We start from the raw sequence: 22,530 nt of genomic DNA, 5'->3' as shown, positions 1-22,530 counted from the left end.
AAATGTGTTAAGGTTTGTTAGAAAGACGGCGTGTTGTTGTTTCCTTTTTTTCTCAACGCAGTGTTGCGCATTTGGAAATGCCCCTCTCCGGACATCATAGGCCCATTTTTTTAGATCAGGAATCTGAGTCGAGCTAATTTTTATTTTATACATTATATAACTACCGAGGGAATAATAATGGAAAAAAGCGGGTAAAATCTGCAAGAACACGTTACATCATGTTTAAATAATAACTTGGTGATGGTACCATATTTATGTTTAATTATGCTGTTAACATTGCTAATTGGTATTTGGTGTTCTTTATCACATTCCTATTTTTCTATTTGTACTATAAGTCTTAATTTGCAGTGACATCATTTACAGAATAAAAATCGTGTATCTTGCAAAACCTTTTTTTTTAAATTGTATTCTACTGGACACCTGGTTTATTCGCTGTTCCGGGAAATACCGGTATATCGTACAAACATAAACGTTCGCCTATATAGATAATTCACGCTGACCTTACGATTAAGGTAGCAATAAGGTGCTGAAGCTATCGAGGTGTTTTTACAAACTAATTCCTTTATCCCAGCGTGTATTCGCCGTTTGTGCGGCGATATCCTCGAGTTGCGATCGATCCGTATAACATCACGGGACGTGCTCCGTATTTGTTCTGCATTTCCCTGAATTAATTAGTCAACTACCAGATAGGTTGGTACATACACTCCAATACAGAACCGTAGCGCGCGGAGCTACCCTAACTATGCCGTGATCCCCCCGGAATGGAGTCTAAGACGTACCTCCGTTTACCCTCTGTTTGGTTGTTGCTGTTGTCTCTTCAATCTCTAACCGGTAAGGAACACCTTAATTATCAAGTTAATTGCGCGGTATATAAGATTGTGCAAACTATTTAGTTGCACGGAAAAAAGAGGAAAGATTGTAGAACTGATCTTCACTTGAACTTCTTTAACGAATAATTATTATGGAACTCTTATAAAGTTTACATTTCAAAGAATAAGTAACCGGAAATTTGGTAATTTTTGACATTTTGCCCACCTTTTTTAAAATTAGAAAATGTGTATTATGCTTTATTAATTAAACTTTTTTGAATTCGGAACTCTCTCTCTCTCTCTCTCTCTCTCTCTCTCTCTCTCTCTCTCTCTCTCATATAAAGCATTGTTGGGCCTGGAGGAATAAGACTATATGTTTGCGTGCTTTAAACTGTTGCTAGGGCGATTAAAACTAAAGTATGTCAAAACAAAAACAATTTGGTTTCACTCATTGCTAGTCTCTCTGATTGTTATTAATGTAACTGAAATACTTTGCTGCGCGTAACTTAATAGAGAAAAAAGTGACTTTTAATTCAAGTGAATTAAAATATTTTAATTAAAATACCATTCAAGAGTTACTACTTGAGTTTGTTCAGTAAGAAGGCAGGTAAAATACAGAAACATGCATAATTGTTAACCTGGATATACATGTATATACATTTTTACTCAGTTATATTTGTTTTGTTTGAAATATGGTTACAGAAAAAAAAGGAATAAGCTTAAGGTATAATAATTAAAACTCTATAAAACGCTATACACATCTTCCAAGAACTTGTGTTCAAACCCACTGTATATTATATATACAATATAATATTTTCAAACGAACATAACAGAGTTAAACTAAGACATACTAGTAATTCACCCTACGATTTGCCTAATAAACCCCCTATAACAAATAACCTACCATGTATGAACACCATACTTTTGTACCTGGGAGTTACTTTAAAAAATGTTCATGCGCTTTTGTGTCATTTTTAACCAACTGCAATCTTCGATAAATGCAAAGAACAATTTTAATAAGATTGCCTATTCAATATTTATTTTGTTAAAGTACAATGGATATCGGTATTGTCAAGGGAAACACGAATACATCCATTGATAAAACCCAAACTATAAAGACCCACCGGTAATGTGGGCAAGAATTCTGTTTTGTCCAATATGATGTATCAATCTAAGAATATTTAATTTTCTAATTCAAAACTCTTGACATTGCTTTTCAAAGCACGAGATAAAAAAGCGACGAAGTAATTTTTTTAGTATTATAATAGTATAAATTTATGTTTTTCGCCATACATTTTTCATGATGATTATAAATTTTAAAGCTTTCCAACTCATTTTTGAAACTCCAGTGTTAGTATTTTTAAATGGGTAATAATGCTTTACGACTATTTAGACGTACTTGTTATTTTGTTTATTGGTCAATAAGATCCAAAAGCATTTTTCACGCACACCAGAATTCCACCCACATTTTTGAAAATTAATTAAAATGTGTCCTAAAATACGATATATGATGCAATATATGTTGAGATAAAGCTAAAGATTAAGTCTTATTATTGAAGTGAACATATCTTATTGTTTACGTGTACAACTTAAACAAAAGGATCAGAAACAAGTTCTCACAACTTATGAGTTCTTCTCCTGGAATTGTAAATAAAATTTTTATAAATGTAACAATTACACAACATTCATTGAAAATTTAACCAATTAATTCAATTTCAATTCAGTTCATTTGCTCAAACATATAATCAAATAAACAGAATATGCACAATTAGAAGTAATACATAGCTACTAGTAATTAATGGAGTATAATTTCAACATCTAAATCTTCTTCGTTTATATCATTGCATGCCCTTGTGTCAAAGTATCGGCCACAAAATGATGTGTTTCTATGTAACAAGTTTCAAAGAGCATGCACAGATCTAGAAGTTGAAGTGGTTCGGACCCCCTGGAAAATTTTAATTTATCAAATTAAATCATATTACCGAAATAGGCCTCGGACCTCTCTGGTAACACAATAATTCCTCCCCCCCCCCCCCCTCCAAGGAAAGTTTTCTGGATCCGCGCATGAAAAGTATTAAAGATATACATATGTAATTGAACAGTCAGTGATAATCATATGTCTATAATGCATGCACAATAAAGACATGAGATTAAATTTTTATTTTAGCTTAAATATAAGTGGTAAACGGTATATATTAATGGAGAAAAAGACAAAATTCAGGTTTAACAGAAATATACTTTTAAAAAAAAACCCATCAAAAATGACTGGCTTATATATACTAAAGACCTAAGCGTATGTCCAACCTTAACTTCTTTTTCTTCATCTAAAAAATACTTCATATATTAAGAAGTCTTCTGTCATCCATTTTAATTTTAAATTATTTATTTTGTATCTGTTGTTTCCCTAATGCAGATTCAGAACAACCTAGGCGCATTATATCATATTTGTAATCAAATAGCATTTCAGGGATATATATCATTCATCCTTTGAACTTTTGCTACCAAGCCAATTACACACTTTATGAATCGACCTTGAGTTGTATTGCCATTTTCCCCCTCTAGTTTTAGTTTCATCGTTCAGCAACTTGTGATTCGTGGAAAAGAGAAGCGTGTTTTTTTTTGTTTTTTTTTAAACCAATTACATGTTGCAATACCGAAACTAAATACGCCGGTTGCTAATCACCCGTCCGTTATCTGATGAATCAAATACACCTTCAAAACGGTACAATGGATATGTTACAGCTGATGTTGAAATACACCACACGATACCTGATTAATAATAGACAAAACGATGGAATCTTGTCCTCTCTCTTCTAGGAACACACGTCCGCGGCACTAATTAAAAATGTTTGGTTACTAGTAAATCTGACATGTTAGGTTTGTTTTTTTTCAATACACAAAACCGATATGTCGTTAAATTGCAACCCGTCCGTTGAGCATATAAATTTTACATGTTAAGGAAACGACTTGATTGCAGAGTCGTATTTCTGCGTCGATATATTATTTCTCGATCGACTTCATTATAAGCGAAGCCATGCAAGCGCACCTTTGTTTACCTACCTTAATTATTCATCACATACACTGGAAGCTATAGTACTTTTCTGATTCATTTTTTAAAACAAAAAATCTTTGTGGATACAGAGTTCGTTGTAATATAGTGGACAAAAAAGACTTTAATTTGAGAAATTAATCAGGCTTCCTCAAAGCAAGGAGGGTCATCCATCACTGGCCACGTATGGCGTTTTGCGATGACAAACCTTTAAAAGAACATATGAACTAATATAGCGATTATAACCAGGAAATTGATGGAACCGTCAAGGGGAATTAAGCAAGCTTTGTCATTTTTGTTATGAACGTGCAATTGCTGGTGTGATCATATCATAAATCTAGGTTAAACACGGAAGTCGGAAAAGTAAATAAACCTCGTTTTAAAAAAAATTATCAACAATTAGTTATGATTAAGATGCTCGTGACACTTAAGGATGTTACACAAAGGTTTGGTAACCGTATGATATTGACATCTGACCTACATTTAAGTTCAAGCTCATCACACATCCTTTGCCAAATGCACGTTAAGGGTAAAGATAAAAACACAGAATGGGCCTTGGGGAAAGAAAAATACACACGGAACAAGTTGACTTACTACATGTAGTATATGGCACACTGATATAGTTTGAAATTTAATTGATTAGTTTTTAATTATTTGCATAGATAACTTAGTTCAATTTCTTCGTTTTAATACTTGACAGAAAATAAGACTGAATCGATTGTAGACAGGTTTCATTCATATATATACCGGTTTATGAATTGTAAACAGACTAATGATGAGAAATCTATACGGATCATTGATTTCGTCGACTTCTTATTTGTTCAAGATCTCTGTAATGGACACACAATTATAAAATGTATGTTTTTAGAACTCGGGTATTCGTTTAATTAACCATCTATTTGTTACCAAACACTTTTGTATCTTAAAATATGTATGCATTTATCTAAACCACCGGCGAAGTTCTTTGCAAGACACTGAAACAAAAGAAAAAACACATTGTGAGAAGAAAAAAACCAGGCCATAGATTTCTAGGTTTGCTCTTGATAAAACAGCTATACTTCTTTTTACAGAAAATTAACTATTGATGTATCTTGACAAACTAATTTCTTTGTTATATATTGATTTATTAGCGGTTTTTGGGGCAGCTCTGCGGCAATCTCCACCACTTATCTATTTGAAGACATCATCAACAACAACAAAAAATATGCAATCAGCCACTCTCTGTCGCCAGGGAAAAAACGACTACGTGATAATTTAAAGAAGTGTGAAATTACCTCTGCAATTAATCATTTTTTTACTACTATGACTCAATGGGAGGTTATTAATACCCACAAAAGGAAACTGTTTTTCTAGATTATAATAAATTGGTGTGTAACCGCTTGGCTTTATTTAGGTTGTTAAATAACACTTGCTCTTTCCTTAACATAAATTGGCCTTATATTTAGAAGATTTGCAAGATGGAGAAGGTTTTGATATTAAAGGAAACTGTTATTTTTTTCTTTTGTTTCAAAATAACTGGACATAGATGGCTAAATTCAGAAATATCACTTTGCTAGTTGTATTTTATAAGATTTGTGACAGAAATAATACAATTTTAGGTTTATTTATTTTAAAATAATATTTACAAATGGTGGCAAAACGAAGAAAAAGCACCAACTTACAAAAACACGAAATGTGTAAGAAAAAAAAACCCCACCTAATTTCTTACAATCGATAATATATAAGGCAAAAAAGTAGCTTAATTCCATCAATGTTTTCATTATTTGCTTTTATTGCTTTCTTATGTCGAGATTTCCTGCAAGTGGTTCTGGACAAATCGCAACTTCTTGGATCTTTTCGACAGCGCTCTGCCGAAAAGGTTCAAGAAGTTGCGATTGGTTCTGAGCATGACTATCACCAGAAAAAATATTACAATTATCTTTGACTGTGGATGATATATTGAACCATGCTGAAGTTGACAACGTATCCAAAGAAAAAAGTGGTCATAGCTGTGACCCGTCGATCGGTCAGTAGACCGATTGTTGTCCGTCCATTGTCCTATAATTAAGGAGACTGGATTCTCTACATTTCAGCCTCGGATGATCGACATACCTTAAAGGGACTTGGACACAATTTGACTTATAATTTTCAAATTCAATTTTTCCATTTTTAATGTTTATACTGATAGATATAGAAGTTTATAATGCTATGTTAAAATTTGAAATCAAATATCAAGTTATAAGCAAGATACAGAGTTCATAATTCTTTGTTTTGTAAACAAACTTCGAATATTGTCATTTTTTACATATGTGTTGTATTGGTGTAAGTTTTAATCAAATGTATCTTTTTTTTGGTTGATAATAGTATTTATGAAGATATTGAATTAGTTTAAATTTTTTTTTACATGTCATTTGTCTAAAAAAGGGTAATTCTCTACATTACATTTTTTGTAAACAACTATAGGACTCGAGCTTTGTTTACATAACAATCAATTCTAACCTCTGTATCTCCATTGTAACTTGACTTTAACATTCAATATGTTGGTCAATCATATAAAATGCACCAGTAAACCATTTTATACATAAAAAATAAAAATAAAATTTTTGATCGCAAATTGTGTCCAAGTCCTTTTAAGGTGGTACAGGACACTTTTCGATATTAATGTGGATTAAGGAACATTGAAATTTAAATACTTTTACCGATTTAGATTTTTCAAATTTTACATTATCTAATAAAAAAAAAGTATTAAATATTTTTTTGGAAAGGTAAACATTTTAAAGTCCCCCAGAGGGATTCAATCTCATAACTTACAGAATCGTAGTGAATCATCCAACCCACTGCGCCAAGCTGTTAGATGACCATTTAGGCAAAGAAACTATTTATAAAATTACACTTGATTTCAATGTTTATTTCAATAAATAGTACGTCACAGCATGAAGGTGTCCCATACCACCTTAAACTTTAAGATAAGATTTTTCTTTTGTAATAATCCATCATTTTATCAAAAACATGTTTTATATCTTTTTATTATAGTGTCATGTTAAATACTAAAATCTGATTGGTTTAGACGCAGTTGGTAATCCGTTCTATTACCCTCAGCGTTAACAACTCACTTGGCAACGGGTAACACAACGAATTGTTACATGCGCGTAAATTATGCGCATACGGTTCGCCGTAGAATTCACTTTATTTTTGTATAAAAGCAATAAATTTTTCTTTAAAATTAAGACATTCAGTATAATAAATTAAAAAGTGCCTGTTTGGGAGGGTAACTGTTGAAATTGACACCCCTCGAAAACCATTGTCAACCTCCGCTTCGCGTCGGTTGACAATGGTTTTCTCGGGGTGTCAACAGTTACCCTCCCAAACAGGCACTATTTATATAATACAAAACTTTTCATATACAAGAAATTGATATACATGTACACGTTGTTCAAAAATTGACACGATCATACAACCTTCAAAAGAATCCAAAACTAATGGACAGACCAAAAACTTGGGTATTGTCCGCGCAATGTCGGTGTCTTTGAAATATTTTGCCTTTACGCTTACTAATGTTAGAATGTTGTCAACCCCATATCAATATCGCCACATTCTGTAAAATTGGTGTGTGTGTATGTTCCCAAAACTCCTTCTCCATAATCTTTTTATGATAAGTTTGAAAATTTTGAACTGTTAATTGCATGATTTCTTTTGTCTATTTCTAGCAGACGCCTCCACCAGCACAGCTCCACCGGTAAGATTCAACTTTTTTTCCAACTTGTGCACAACTTGCTATTATAAACAAGTACATGCAATTGTAGAAATTAAAGAATGTAGATAAGAAATTACCCCTTGCACAAACTAATATACATATTTGATCAACTCTTTTATTAGACATACATTGTGATATATTTACATCTACCAAGTATTATTCCCTCTATTTCTTACGGAGACTTATAGTTAATTCATAGCTCTGTAGAAACAGCCAGACAGATATGGGCACGCCCCGTTTATCGATTGGTCGAAATTTACAGTCGCTGAAACTGAAAAGAAACTGACAGGACAGATATCGACACGCCCTGTTTATCGATTGGTCCAAACCTGGCGTAGTATATAACTTCAATTTCACTCCTAATTTCCTTATTTTCATATCATTTTTTTACATACTCCCAAAAAGTGTGGGGGGGAGGGGGCAACTCTATTATAATTCAATTTTTTGAAAATTGTAAATTTTTAAAAAATTGTTACTGCGAGAAAAAGTGGGGGGGGGGGGGAGGCCCCCCCCTGCCCCCTCCCCCCCCCCCCCCCCGATGCTACGTGCCTGATATGAACACGATCACACAAGCTTCGTCACGGTAAAGCATAAAATATGTCGGGTTTGATATCTCATAAAATATTTGGCAAAATTCAACAGATTTATTACGGGCCGCCGGAAGGCGGTCCGTTATTTGATATACATTTAAATATTGCTTCTGCGTTTCTGTGGGATAGTGCTTTTTCAATAGAATTAATATTATGCTTCTTTTTAAGAATTAAAAGTAAATTTGCATGTAGAAATATGTTTTATGTATTTTAAAAAAATATCACATATTTTTTGTTTTACTCGTAAATGAAAAATAGGTCATACTTGATAGACTGTCGTGTTTGGCGCGTTTTTATCGAGACTTTCTATTCGGAAAATTTTGGAGTTCTTTATCTTTTCAAAACAATGCATTTGCATCGGTATGCGGGACATGCTAAAGACATGAAATACTAAAGACCTGAATGTCATTAAATTTTATATAAATGATGCATTTGTGCCGTGTCAAATAAAATGACATTGTGTGTCTATTTATTATATTTCCATGTGGTATGCGGTAGAAAAATATATATCATAAAATGACATCCATATCAATTATTCACGCAAAAATATGAGAGAACTGAAATTTTGAATTGACTGGAAAATTTGAATTAATCCATTTTTATTTTATCATGTGGTCCCTTTAAATCATATAAACTAATGCATTAAGTTTTCATTCAATACAATGCAACAACAAAAACCAAAATGGTTTGAAATACATAATCTCCAAGAGAAAAATGATGAGTTAAACTTTGTATTAGAGTAATATATAAATCAATGTGTTCTCCATTACTTCATATTAGGGCAATGATCATACAATTACCGTTAGAAATGCTTACAGTAATGAACTTGATTCTTTATGAGAGTAAAATGTTAAACTTCAAAACAAGTTGCTGAAAGTATATTAAAATTTACCATAAAAATTAGTACAACCAACTTTTATTTTCTTCTTTGTTGTGTGTTTTTATGTAAACAACCAATGATTCATACAACAATTATATTTTCTGAGGCCCATTTGACGCTTGCGTCAATATATTTGCTTGTTATCGATTTTATTTTAGGTTTTTTAAACGTGGCAAGAAATTACCGGAATATGCTTATAAGTATACATTGTACTAAATCATATTTGATTGATCAGTATGATTGTACGAAATGAAAAACCACTGTAAATTTTAGAAGCGTTATGGTTTCCCTTTTTCAACCAATTATTTCTTGTGATTTGTAAAAACCTGGTTTTCCTAATTTCAAGCATGAAAATTTTTTTTTTTATATTGATGTTTTTAAAATATATTCATTTTTATCTTTTCCACAGTCTATTTATTTTTCATGATTAATTTGAGAATTCGATCAGCAATTAACATTAAAGTATGTAAAATAAAACTCCAGCGACCGGCACATGTATAATTGATTAATAATCTCATCGCATATCGCGACATTGGTGCAATATGTACCGTGAAACTTCTGTAAGCCATCCAGCTGCCGGGCGAGGTGCAACATTTCTTAAGCATGTTAAGAGGGCCGGATGGTTTTTCCATTTTCTGAATAGACTGTATTGATCTTCTTCAGAAGAAGAGTTCCACATAAAGATATAGGAAAATACTCAAATTCAAAAGCTTAAGTATATTGAATTATCTTGACTATATAGTAGTGAATTCAAGTGTCGTTTATTAAATGAAATTTAAGTACACGCAAACTTAATTCAATTTGATGAAATAAAATTTAGTAAACGTAGGCTAGCTAGTAGCTAAACCGAATCTTTAAATAACTTTAAGGTAACTCCATACTCGTAAAACTCTCTGACGAGAGTTGATAAACAGAACTGATTTCAATTTAGTAGACTTAAATTTCACCAATTATTAGAAGAAATATACATTTCATCACACTTTTTTAGATGTCAGATAAACTAAAGCATAATTTAGAATCAGAAAATCGTACTTTTTTTGTTAAAAGTAAAATATTTGTAGGAAGAAACTTGTTTATCTTGTTTAATTTTATTGTCAACTGTGTCAGAAAACTAAAACTACAAACACATTTTAAAATTAATTGTTGGGATAAGAAAAATTATAGCATTTAGACATACAACTGATAGAAAAATCAGAAAAAAGAGTTATTTCCCCTTAGCATAGCTAAAATGTATAAAAAAAAATTGGAAATTTAGGATAAAATCAAGCTGCGAAAATATCTTGAACTTAACAGGAATTCTAGTCACTTCCATGTGATTCTATTCACATGAAATATATAAAACTATCTTTCACAAATTTTAAAGAATTCAAAATTTTACAATAAAGTATGACATCACAGAACGCTGGATCTACTTTAAGGTAGGTCTTTTAGGTAATTTGTTGACCATTCAGCCCTCTTAATCAAAGGGACTTAGACACGAATTAAACTCAAAATTTCAAATTTCAATTTTTCATTTTTAATGTTTAGAATGGTTAATGTACGTATATTTAATGCTTTGACAAAATTTGCAACTCAAATATTGAGTTATAAGCAAGATACAGAGTTTAAAATTCTTTGTTTTGTAAACAAAGTTCGGGCCTTGTTATTGTTCACAAATGTGTTTTATTGGTATAAGTTTCAATCAAATGTTGTTCTCTTCTGTTGATAATATTATTCATGATAATCAGTTTACCTTGTTTGCCACGAGTCATTTTGTCCAAAAAAAATTGTAATTCCATACTTTACATTATTTGTAAACAAATATAAGACTCAAGCTTTGTTTACATAATTGAATTCTTATCTGTATCTCTCTTATAACTTGACATCTAACATTCGAATTTTGGTCAATCATTCAAAATGCGCAAGAAAACCATTTTATACACAAAAACACAGAAAATGAAATTTTGATATAAAATCGTGTCCAAGTCCCGATCTACAACTCCGGATCCTTTACCTGGACTTCTGTATTAAAGATCGAAGCAATACATAGAAATAAATCAGATTTTGACCGTAACAGTATTGAATACATACAAATACTGCAACATCTATGTAATATAGCATTGCAAAAGTATTGTACACATGCAATTCTTTGCTATTGTAACACTATTACACGTAACTGTAACTGACACATTATTGTAACTAAATAAATTTTGCATACTTCCAACGCCATGGTATTCGCCATCTTCGCTAGCCAATGGTTTGCAATCCATTCTGCTCCTCTACAAAGAAGAAGAGGAGCAGAGTGGATGGTAAACCCTTGGTTAGCGAAGGTGAGTATTCGTTCGTTTCATATATATGGCATTATATATGACTTTGAAAAGGAATTTCAAAGTGTGTTAAATATCTATGGAAAGAAATCAACCCACTTTGAAAATGTTTTTGAAAGTGGGTTGATTTGGTCCCAAATTTAAAATTTGAAAAAAAAACTAAAAGTAACTTAGTTTTAAATGTGCGTTGTAAATGGTAGCATATTGATATTTTAAGGTGTTTCAAATATGGAATCTTTATTTTGTTTTTGTTTGCCAGGAAGAAAAACCGTTTCTGTCCAGTGACGCCTTCATCGGTCTAGCGATAGGAGTGGGTGCCGTGGGAGGAACGCTGATTCTGTGTTGTCTTCTCTGGAAATGTTTCTGTTCCGATTCGGAGAGATAACTCCGTCTAAAGGGAGACAGGTCAATCCCAACGTCCAATCTCCTTCTGTGCGTGTGTGATAATCTGAAGATCATGGGGATATAACAGTCTGGTGGATTATATTTGATGTCTGTGTTTCATGACTATGTCTTTTTCCTGTCTCTAAGCTGATTTGAAATCATTAACTGTTAGTCTTACCTTTTCTCTGGAAAGTATTCATGGACAGTGTTGAAGTTATGGAGGTTGTAGGGACAGAGAACCGCTGGCGGTCTGCAAGGTCTCCAGCTGTGTGCCCTTTACTCTATACTCTTTACAGTTGAATACAACTACCATGTCATTGTTGCCTTAAAACAAAACAAAAAGAATTATCGTCGATCTGCAAAATATTCTCGTTCCAAATCAGTCTATTCTTTGTACTATTGTCATGTTGTAAATTTTGAATTTACTGGGTGGGTGTAAATACAAAATTTACAACATGACAACCAGTTGTCATGTTGTAAATTTTGTATTTACACCCACCCAGTAAATTCAAAATTTACAACATGACACTATAATTGTAATACGGTTCATTTATGCAAAGTATTTTCGTTGACATAAACATGTACTCCTGTTTTGTTTTGCATTTTTAAGTTTTGGTTTACCATTTAATTGTTGTAATGGAAAAATAAAAGAGTTTCAGGAATCTTCGTTTGTTGTAACTAATTCGCGATTTTTTCAGCGCCAAAGTGTTCATTTACCTTGAAACAAAACTGTCCGAAATCGTTTTGTGTCCTTTAATTCAGTCGTCAAAAATTAATCGAACAACATTGCTCATCGCCATTAACTTAAAAGAAACTAAATCTGTCAAAACATAAATTGGTCTATCTAACTGCTTAAATAAATGTTTAGACTTAAAGTATAATTTTGTCTAGTGCTGTCTTGCGTGAGAATAGACAACTTCAAACGCACCAGACGGAATGAGAAGTATTTCTTTTATAAAGTATCACTTTTTTCATGATTTGTTATATAGATCCTACATCAGATGAATGCTCCGCTACAAAAAGAACGATAACTCTGAGTAGCAATTGTGTCTTTCTTACATGAATTTCTACATTATGAACTACGTTTCAGGTCGGAAATTTTTACGGTATATTAAATTGTAATAAAGAGCACTGGGTGGCCATGCCACTCTTAGACTATACTAATTATTATGACAAATATATCAGAAAGTACTATATTTTTTATATGAAGTATTTGAACATTTTCCGGATTAAATGTTAATTTAAAATAACATTTTTCAATCTAAGGATGGCCTGATGGGTATATGTAATTTGTTACCCCCCCCCCCCCCCCCGCCTCCATCAAATTAACTACTGAATGGCAAAACAGAATTGGTTTTTAATTTTCTGTCATATTTTTGTGGGAAAAGCTAGATGCCACAATTGAAGCATTATTGTCGTTCTGTACAAAAATAGGTTTGCTATATCCTATATCCTATTTAGACCCTCTCCTTTCAATAGAAATTCCTTTATAGCTTGTACTCAACATTTCCCTTTTTAAATAGCTGAAAATTAACGGAGAATACTCAAATTTTGTCAAAACACCCCCAACCAGCATATAAAAAGAGACAAGGTCTTTTTATATGCAGGTTGGGGGTGTTACATAAATCAATTATTTTCTTTTCATTTTCATGGAAAGGGAAATGCTGAAATGACATTAAGGGGATTTCGTTCAAAAGAGAGACAATGTACTATTCCGTTGGTCTAAATAGGGTGGAGGTTCGGGGGGGGGGGGGGGGGGGTCCCTCTTCAGGCACATTTTATATATATATATATATATATATATATATATATATATATATATATATATATATATATATATATATATATTGTTGAGAAATCTTAATTTCTTCTATTTAAATTTAATAATTCATTTCATTTTGCTGCGAAATCTTGCTATTATATGATAATTCTGCTCTAGCAACTTTAATCGTTATGATAAATAAGATAAAAGTAAACATTTAATTTGTAACAGAAATACAGTTTGTTCGTTCTTCATAGCAAAAATTCCCATATCTTGCTTTTAAGGGCTTTACAACCTTTATTATAATACAAGTACTGTATATTTAAATTAAATAAACACTTTTTGTTGCTATTGCGTGATGAAATTTAAGGCATGAAATAGCAAACAGAGCATTCCTGTCCTTATGGCCAACCGGCTGAAGTCAATGACATTATCAGATTCCTTTTATCGACCTGATAAAACTGCCTACTGTGGTGAAAATATCCTTCGTTTTTTCAAACATAGTAGCAAACACCCATTCCGTTAATAAGGTGGGTTTCTCCTCTAATTTATAGCACAGTTTAGAAATAGATGCTTACCCGTGTTTTGTTAAAATGTACGATATTTATCTATATAATCAAAAAATCGTTCCTCGACGGTAATCTTTACAAGATCTCTTATAAAGCATATCGTAAAGAAACTTGGTTGGTATTACATGTACTTTTGAATCCAAAAACATTTGTTTTCTATAAATATTTAACATATCACAATATATGATATCATGATATCCCAAAGAATGAATGTAATTCCAGAATGATTCTGCACCAATCACTTCATTCGGTCATAATGCAATACTTTCTTAAAGTAAAAAAGTTAATTTTCCCTTTAAAAGGGTTTTATTTTAAACAAATTTCAATTATCTGACGAGGCACACATTTATAAGAAAGTGGTGTTGATGCTGTGAGCGCTGCAAGTGGTCGTCATGGTAACTGATTTGAAACTGCTTGTACATATATGCATACACGTTAGATGCAGCAAATTACGAACCAGCAATGCTAGAGGTGACGTTTGTAGTTAAGAATTTAAGCTACACAACTGTTGGATAGACCACGCATCAGTTTCAATTTAAGAGTTGTATAAAGAGAGACTTCATAATCTAATTGCAGTTGTTGTTGCGTGTTAAACTGCAAGAAACCTCTGAATCGTAACATTGTGATAGTTACCACCATAACCCACAATGAAAGTAATATAAAAAGTCACGCTAAGCCATTTTGAGTTATTAGTCACTTCGAGTTATATTTCTCCATAAAATAAGATATCGGTCAGCGACATTTTCCTTTTCATTTTCTTGCCGACTGAAAACTCATTTCATACAAGGCTGAACTCTCAATTTTTTCTGCACCACACCAGTATGTGAAATTCTCATAGATTTCGTAACCGCTAGTTAAGTTTTAAATAAAAAATAATAACTGGGAATTTTCGCTCTGTACCGGATGTCATTATTATTTACTGTTTAAACATCTGTTAATATTTAACATCTTCCCCCCCCCCCCCCGCCCCCAACAAAAAAATTTAAAAACTAAAGTTGACAGGAATTCCCTTTTAACATTTAAAGGACTCCACTGTACTCTGTAAGAGACCAAATGAAACAGTTTTTTCTTTTTAAAATATACAGATATAAAAGAACTACTGTAATTGCAAGTAATCAGTACATTTTATTGACAGCACCTTTACTAAGTAAAACTAAATCATTTTTTTATTTGCATTTTGAGGGAAATATAAAGATATACAATTCTATAAAATAAAATGAATTTCCTAACAATTTTTCAACCAAATTCTTCTTTCCTGGACCTGATATAGAGGAATATTCAGATTTTAATATCAAAGTATGAATTTATTACATGATGAACATACAAAATAAATTAAATTTCAATTAGTCTTACAAATTTAGAGCTCTCTTGTATTCATTTTTGATCTTTATAAATTTTTGCATATCTTTATTCACATCAACATAATTCAAGTCTTACAACTCATTGTCCATCAAATTCATTCATAATGTATTCAAAAACTAAATGTCAACGTTCTATGGCAACTTATAATAAATTCTGGCAATAATTTTCTTTCCAACACAATTCAAAGATTATAAATCACAAAATGACAGTCAACCATCTCTTACTCAAATAGATATGATAATGTGGAAATAATAAATATATGTATGCTGCGATCTTCGTCAATCAAGGGAAAGACATAAATCAACAATCAATGCTATCATCAAAAAATCAACAATGAGTTTGGAGACAATCCCTGGTTCTCTGAACTAGCTTATTCAACAATAATAACTTTGGAAACAATCCCTGCTTACTGCACTAACTTCTCTTTCAGCACCTTTTCAAGTTTGACAGCATCTATACCAAACTTTCTGATGCCTTCCGCTAATTTTTCTGTTGCCATGGCATCTTCATTCATTTCCCAGCGGAACTTATTTTCGTCAACTGTGACTTCTTCAATGTCCAGATTCTGGGCTGTAATTTACAAAGAGGAGTTGATTTTCTGCGATAAAAGGTTTTATTAATTCCATCTCTTATAATGATATTACAAATGTGGTAAAAATTCCTGCAAGAAACTAGGAGGGTTTTTTGGCTGATTTTATAAAATTCAAAATGAATCAACACTTTTCTTTATATTTTATGAAAATAAAATTGGACTAATCTTTTAAAATACAAAGATTTTTCCAACAGAATAGATTTCATCATATCATTTTTTAAAACATTTACAAGTACATTGTATATTTTTTAAACTACATTTGTACTAGTATTCAAGAATGATAATTCTTGTGATTCATGTGTAACGGGATGGGAGAAAAAATGACGGACCGGACGGGGATTCGAAACCGGGCCCCCTGAATCTCTAGTCAGGTGCTCTCCCAGCTGAGTTATCTTATGCCAGTATTCAAACAGGTCTTACCATCACACTTGCATCATAAATTTTACAAAAGTTTTCACCAAGCAAACATTTCCTATTCATGTACTAGAGAGTTAGCACAGAATAGGGTTGTAACATTTTTTACAGATAATTAATTCTCTCTGTGTACTCAAGGTCAAATAAAAACACACCTTGTTTCTGGGTTAGGTACGCCTTAACTTCCTCATTAGACTGTTGTAGTTTATCTAGCAATGAAGGCCTACAAAGAGACATAGTAAAGTAAACGAGTTTGCATTGTGAGTAGATGGTTTTAGATTGACAAGTAAGTGGCATATATTAAACTATAACTATTAATTAACATTTTCATATTTTTTTGATAATTGCAGTCAATGTTAAAGTAAAGAAAATCTAAAAAATCAATTAACAGTCAACATTTATCAACAACATTCGTGATGTTCAAATTACATCCAGAAAACAATTCAACAATTTTCATTACCCGTAATAAACATAACAAAAACAATAAACAAAAAAAGTAATCGAGCAGCCATTAGCACTGGGAAATCTGCATTAGTTTATCTTTTTTTTATTTGATGATTGGGGAAAATAATTCATGAATAAATAACACTTATCTATTACGGCTTTTTTTTGTATTTTGTAATGTTTCAGTTATAATAAAGAGTTTAATGAGAACTCACGAGATGGTCAGTAGGTCACATCCTGCGAGTCCTAGGATCTGGTCCGTGTTCCTAAAGGAAGCCCCCATCACGACCGTATTGTAGCCAAACTTCTTGTAATAGTTGTAGATCTTGGTTACACTCATCACTCCTGGAATACAAAGTAATATAGTATCATGGCTGAGCTTTATTTCTCTGTCAAGTTCACCATATGAATTAAAAGTAATATAGAAGCATGGACTTGGCTTTATTTATCTGCCAAAATCAACATATGAATTCTCATATCAAAATTAAATATCTCAAATTTGATATGTTTAAGGATTATAAACATTGAGACACATTTACAGAAACATGCTTACAATGAATTCCTGCATACATTGAGGTCAGTTTTATTTCCCAAATTTTTATTTCTCAATTTTAACTAATTCTCATGAAATATAGGTAAACAATAAGGCTTATAATGAATCAAAATTGTTTGTCTCTGGGATTTTACTGTAACCAAATTTTACCATTCAATAAATTGAAGTAATACAAGGTTTTGAATTTTGAATCTCTCTCTCTCTCTCTCTCTCAAACTCATTATATATGACATCTAGAATTTGAGATTCTAATGATTAATAAGTCAGGTTTATACATGTTATATGATCCAAGAGTTAGGTTGATTGACTCACCAGGGTCTTCCAGCATGCTGTAGGACTTCTGATCCGTGTTTTTGACGTACCAGTCAAAGATTCGACCCACAAACGGAGAGATGAGGGTCACTCCAGCCTCTGCACATGCGACTGCCTAAAATTACAGGAATGTTATAAAAATTAACATGATTGACAGAGTTGTAGAACTTGTAGTTGTTCTTAAAAATAAATGTAGTCCTAAACAACTTGCCTGGTAGAAGTTGAAGAGCAATGTCATATTACAGTGGATTCCATATTCACTTTCCAGAACTCTAAAACCAAAACAAAAATGTGAGTGCTTGTGGTTAGAAGAATGTTGCATTTTATACATAAAAAATAGAAGTATGGGAATCTATTATTCAGAAAAAAAAAAACTATACTATTCAATAAATAAAATACATCAGAGAGATATTTTTAATCTCAATAGAAGAAAGTTTGGTGGATAAATTAATAATTAACCCATTTATTCAGGTATTTGTGATTGTTTACCTGGCCGCCTCTATTCCCTCCCAGGTAGATGACAGTTTGATGAGAATTCTGTCCTTGGAGATTCCTGCCTGTTTGTACAGATCTATCAGCTTCTTGGCTCTAGCAATGGACCCCTCCTTGTCAAAGGACAACCTAGAGGGAGGGAAAATAAATCAAGTCTATCTATTTTCATTCTGTAAATTAGTTTTCTAGCTCTGAAGTTTACCAGACACCTAACAAGACAAAAACGAGGCCCAGGGGCCATATAGCTCACCTGAGCAACAATAGCCATAACTCTGATTAGATGAGCACAGAAGCATCAACATTCAAAATATCTTGACAATTAAGTACAGTTAATCTAACACAAAAAGTTAAATAAAAACATGCCAATTTTTATCAACATATCACTATACTCCTTTCGTTGTTTAAGATTTTTCTTTATTCCTAAATACCCCCTCCCACTTTGTGGGAATCATGATCAAACTACAATCAGGCACAATCTGTGCTTTCCAACGAATTCCAGCTTTTTTTGGCTGAATGCTTTTCCAGATGATTTTTAAAGATTTTTCTCTGTAACTTCCCAGGTAAAATTTTCACATTCCTCACCCCCCCCCCCCCCTCCCCAATTGTGGCCTCATCATACCCTGGGAGATCATGATTTTAATAAACTTGAATCTACACTACCTGAGGATGCTTCCACACATGTAAAATATTCAATACGCAGAAATAATAATCAGGTATTGTTTGCAATAAAACACTTTTAAAATCAGGTAAAATGACTGACAATAATTGAAAAGTTACACATTTTCCTGATTTTTTGCAAATTTTGTGACACACAAAACCCCCCGGATATACAGTATGTTGCAATTGATTAGACTATCTATCTAGTCATACTGGTCATACCTTGCGTCAACTTCTGTTGAAACACGTCCAGGAATTATCTTTAGAATTTCGCATCCAAAATTGACATAGATTTTGTCCATGGCATTGGTGACCTGTTCTTCCATTGACCTTCAAAACATAATTAAGCGTCATTATATATACGATAAGTAATTATAATGGAAAACACGCTCTAGGACTTCTCTCAACAACATCTGCATAAATATCCTTACCCTCCCACTTTTTTTGCATAGTTGATAGCATCATCAATAAGACCCTGGTAGGACTCCATGTTAGCTGCAGCCAGAATGAGAGAGGGGTTGGTTGTAGCATCCGTGGGTTTGAATTTGGCCATTGCTGAAAGAAACAAAGTTTACTTTAAAATAAGCACTTCATGCTAAGGCGGTTTTAATGATACATATATGTATCTAATTTGATATCAGTGTTTATACAAATCATAACCCACAGAAATTAAGGAACTTCAAGATAGAATGTAAGTATATTATCTAAAAAAAATACCCTCCCTCCCGGTTTCTGAAGAAATTTAATTCAAATCATGGCGTTATATACATGAAGGCCTACAATACACGTTGGATCCGCGCCTGTTATCTCGAATAATGCACAATCATACACTGTGTCATTAAACATTCATCGTATATGACATTTTGATTCTAACAACATATCATAAACTGGGGCATAAGATTGATTTACATATACTGAAAGAATTCGCATGTTCAACCCGGTAAAACTACATAGATTTAGGTAACTGACCCTAAAATCGCATAGGTTCAGTAACGTTAACATTTACCGGCAAAATCCCCAGTGTCGGCTACCACGACAGTCATGCTTTTCAGCTGGTCGAGGGAGGAAACTGCTCGTTTCTTAGGACTACTCTCCGACATAATGCTGAATATCTTATAATCAAACCCAGAACTGACGAAAACGAATGCCGAAATTTCCCTCACGTTTTTTCCTTCCAGTCAGGTTCTCCAAACTGTGACGTCACTTGTTTAGATTTTTTTGAGGGAGTAATCATTATGTTCTAAATTCTAACCCCTCCCCCTTCACATTCCTTTTTACCTCTAATATGCTTGCCGTTGACAAATATCTTAAAGGTTTTTTTTTTATCTTTTCTTAAATCTATTTGATAAATCAAAGCATTGAATTTTTTTCTTTTATGCATGGTTTTACATTACATACAGTACATGTAACGTTATAGTGAGTTCCGTGTTATGTAATGAATGGTAGTCTTTACATAGGCTAGTCCTGTCTCCCTTCGTTAAATTCAGTGTATAAACAAATCCCTATCCCAACACTATAAATTAATTTATTTATAAAGTAAATGGAAAAGTAACATAGAATGTACGTATTATATGTAAATGCATGGTCTAGCTACCACACAATAACGTACGTGTAGCAGATACTAGAGGTGTGTTGAGTGGATTTTCTTGAAATCGATTATAAAATGCAACACATGTATAGTAACACTTGCATATACTCTAATTTAGCGTAAAAACCGGAAGACTGCTAATGACCAATTTATTCACTACCACATTAAATGCATCGGTCAAAAATCAAGGGACGGTTCTGCATTCTCGGCGAATGCAGTAGAAAATTCCATTTCCACCCTACCTCCCTAGAATTACGACGTTTAAGTTCGAATCCTGTCAGTTCTTGTTCAAAGCACCCCCTCCCCTTCTACACAGACACACACACTCCACGTATCCCCCTTTTATACATGTAACTAACTCACCAGTGACCTGCGCCAAAAGTTTCTCACCTGCAAAATCCCCCGTGTCAGCAACTACAGTGGTCAGTTTCCTCAGCTGATCCAGAGAAGACGCCATGATGTGGACAAATATTGCAAATTCACGAATATTTCCGATATGCTCAGCAAATACGAAAATCTCACTCCGGCTAATCAATACACAGCACTACTGGAGCAGTGCGGCTTTACAGTAAAATATATAGTGGGGTCCCGGGTTAAAGAAACCAGTAAATCACTCCAAAATATAAAATGGACGAAATTTAAGTAAATTGTAAATAATGGGCGCTGCGGAGGACGGTGTGAGATTGTAAATAAACAGGTTCTTGGTGACAAACCTCAGCGGCCAGGAGATAGAGGATGTATAACAGTTCCTCTGATTCACGCCACTTCAACAATACATGTAAATTTATAGGTCGCCGTGTAATGAACAAACAATTTTATGTTGCATGCTGCTTACACTTTATGATATTTCTGGAGGTGAAAGGACACAGCATTTTGTTATGGTTATATAGATCTATGATATAGCCGCTTGAAGTGGTATCAAATAAATCATTCTTTTCTTTCGGGTGAAATTGTATAGGGGTGAAAATAAACCTTAAAAAAGGAGACATATGTGCTTTTGTTAAAGGGTAATTTTTATAAGAAAGGACAAGAACATGAATATTTTTCTAAATAGATAACATAGTACAATTATGCGTGTACATGTATTTTGATGATGAACTCTGGTGTTTGTACCACTCGAAATACAGACACGTAGGATCGGGGGGGGGGGGGGGGGGGGGGGGCTGCCACCTCACTTTTTGGCGCAACAAAGATTTTTCTTAAACTTACATAGAAAAAAATTGAATTAACATGCAGTTGCCCCCCCCCCCCCACACACACACACAATTTTTATATTTTATGGGACCATATAAAAAATTGAATTGAAAATAAGGAAATAAACAGTGAAATTGAAATCAACAAAGGTACCCCCCCCCCCGGGATTAAGATTCTCAAGATTTTGTAAAATACCCTTTTTTACTTTTTTTCTACATGCCTGAAGTAAAACTCATTTGCCTACAAGGATGTTTAGATAAAACTTCCAAAAGCGTAAATGGTTGATTTACAATTATGTACTCTCTCTCTCTCTCTCTCTCTCTCTCTCTCTCTCTCTCTCTCTCTCTCTCTCTCTCTCTCTCTCTCTCTCTCTCTCTCATACGTATAAGGAAGTTTAAGTTAGATGAGAGACGAGGAGGTGATACTATGATGTTAAATCACTGACGGAAATGGATCATTGATGACTGTACATATGCTTTTACCCGATATTTTTCTTTAAAAATAAAGCAAACTTTTTAAGACCGCTGTGTGGGGAGTGAATAGATTTGTAACCAACCAAATATGCTGACGGATAATGATTTTCACTTCCTAAACTTCTTGGTTTTTAGTAATTGTACACGAATATGATGGTCACTCGTTTATGCAAGAGCGTAATGTCCCGAGCCTTTTTTCTTATATTCACCATATCAAACAATGCATGGGGGAAATGTTCCGTCAATCTTAACCAATTTAATGGTTTATTGCACGTGACGTACGTAGCAGTTGGAGGGGGTAGTTTTTTCTTCAAAATGCAATATTGACAAGCTAAAACAATAATTAAAAAAGCAAATCATAACAAGG

General features: G+C 33.0%; 1 protein-coding gene and 1 long non-coding RNA gene across 3 annotated transcripts; one reads left to right on the top strand and one right to left on the bottom strand.

The window, feature by feature from the left end:
- The first annotated feature begins 584 nt into the window (after positions 1-584).
- LOC128186391 (uncharacterized) lies at positions 585-12,414 on the top strand. The gene is made up of 4 exons (XR_008243942.1): positions 585-831; positions 7,545-7,573; positions 11,627-12,157; positions 12,218-12,414. It is a non-coding gene; the product is annotated as an uncharacterized LOC128186391 (long non-coding RNA).
- Positions 12,415-15,193: 2,779 nt separating this feature from the next.
- On the bottom strand, positions 15,194-21,215 carry LOC128184524 (transaldolase-like). 2 transcript variants are annotated; one of them, XM_052854046.1, is made up of 9 exons: positions 20,887-21,215; positions 19,340-19,463; positions 19,131-19,238; positions 18,249-18,380; positions 17,967-18,031; positions 17,760-17,870; positions 17,110-17,239; positions 16,606-16,673; positions 15,194-16,014 (listed from the first exon to the last, which is right to left on the bottom strand). In XM_052854046.1, the coding sequence occupies exons 1-9, from the start codon at positions 20,951-20,953 to the stop codon at positions 15,851-15,853; spliced, it is 969 nt and encodes a 322-aa protein (XP_052710006.1). In that variant the 5' UTR covers positions 20,954-21,215; the 3' UTR covers positions 15,194-15,850. The 2 variants fall into 2 exon arrangements, with proteins under 2 accessions (XP_052710006.1, XP_052710005.1); XM_052854045.1 differs by lacking the exon at positions 20,887-21,215 and adding an exon at positions 19,915-20,121.
- Between the last annotated feature and the right edge of the window lie 1,315 nt (positions 21,216-22,530).

The sequence above is a fragment of the Crassostrea angulata genome, chromosome 5 (assembly GCF_025612915.1).
Source record: "Crassostrea angulata isolate pt1a10 chromosome 5, ASM2561291v2, whole genome shotgun sequence".
NCBI lineage: Eukaryota > Metazoa > Mollusca > Bivalvia > Ostreida > Ostreidae > Magallana > Magallana angulata.
Note: the sequence above shows the minus strand (reverse complement) of the source record. Positions and strands in the feature narration are given on the sequence as shown.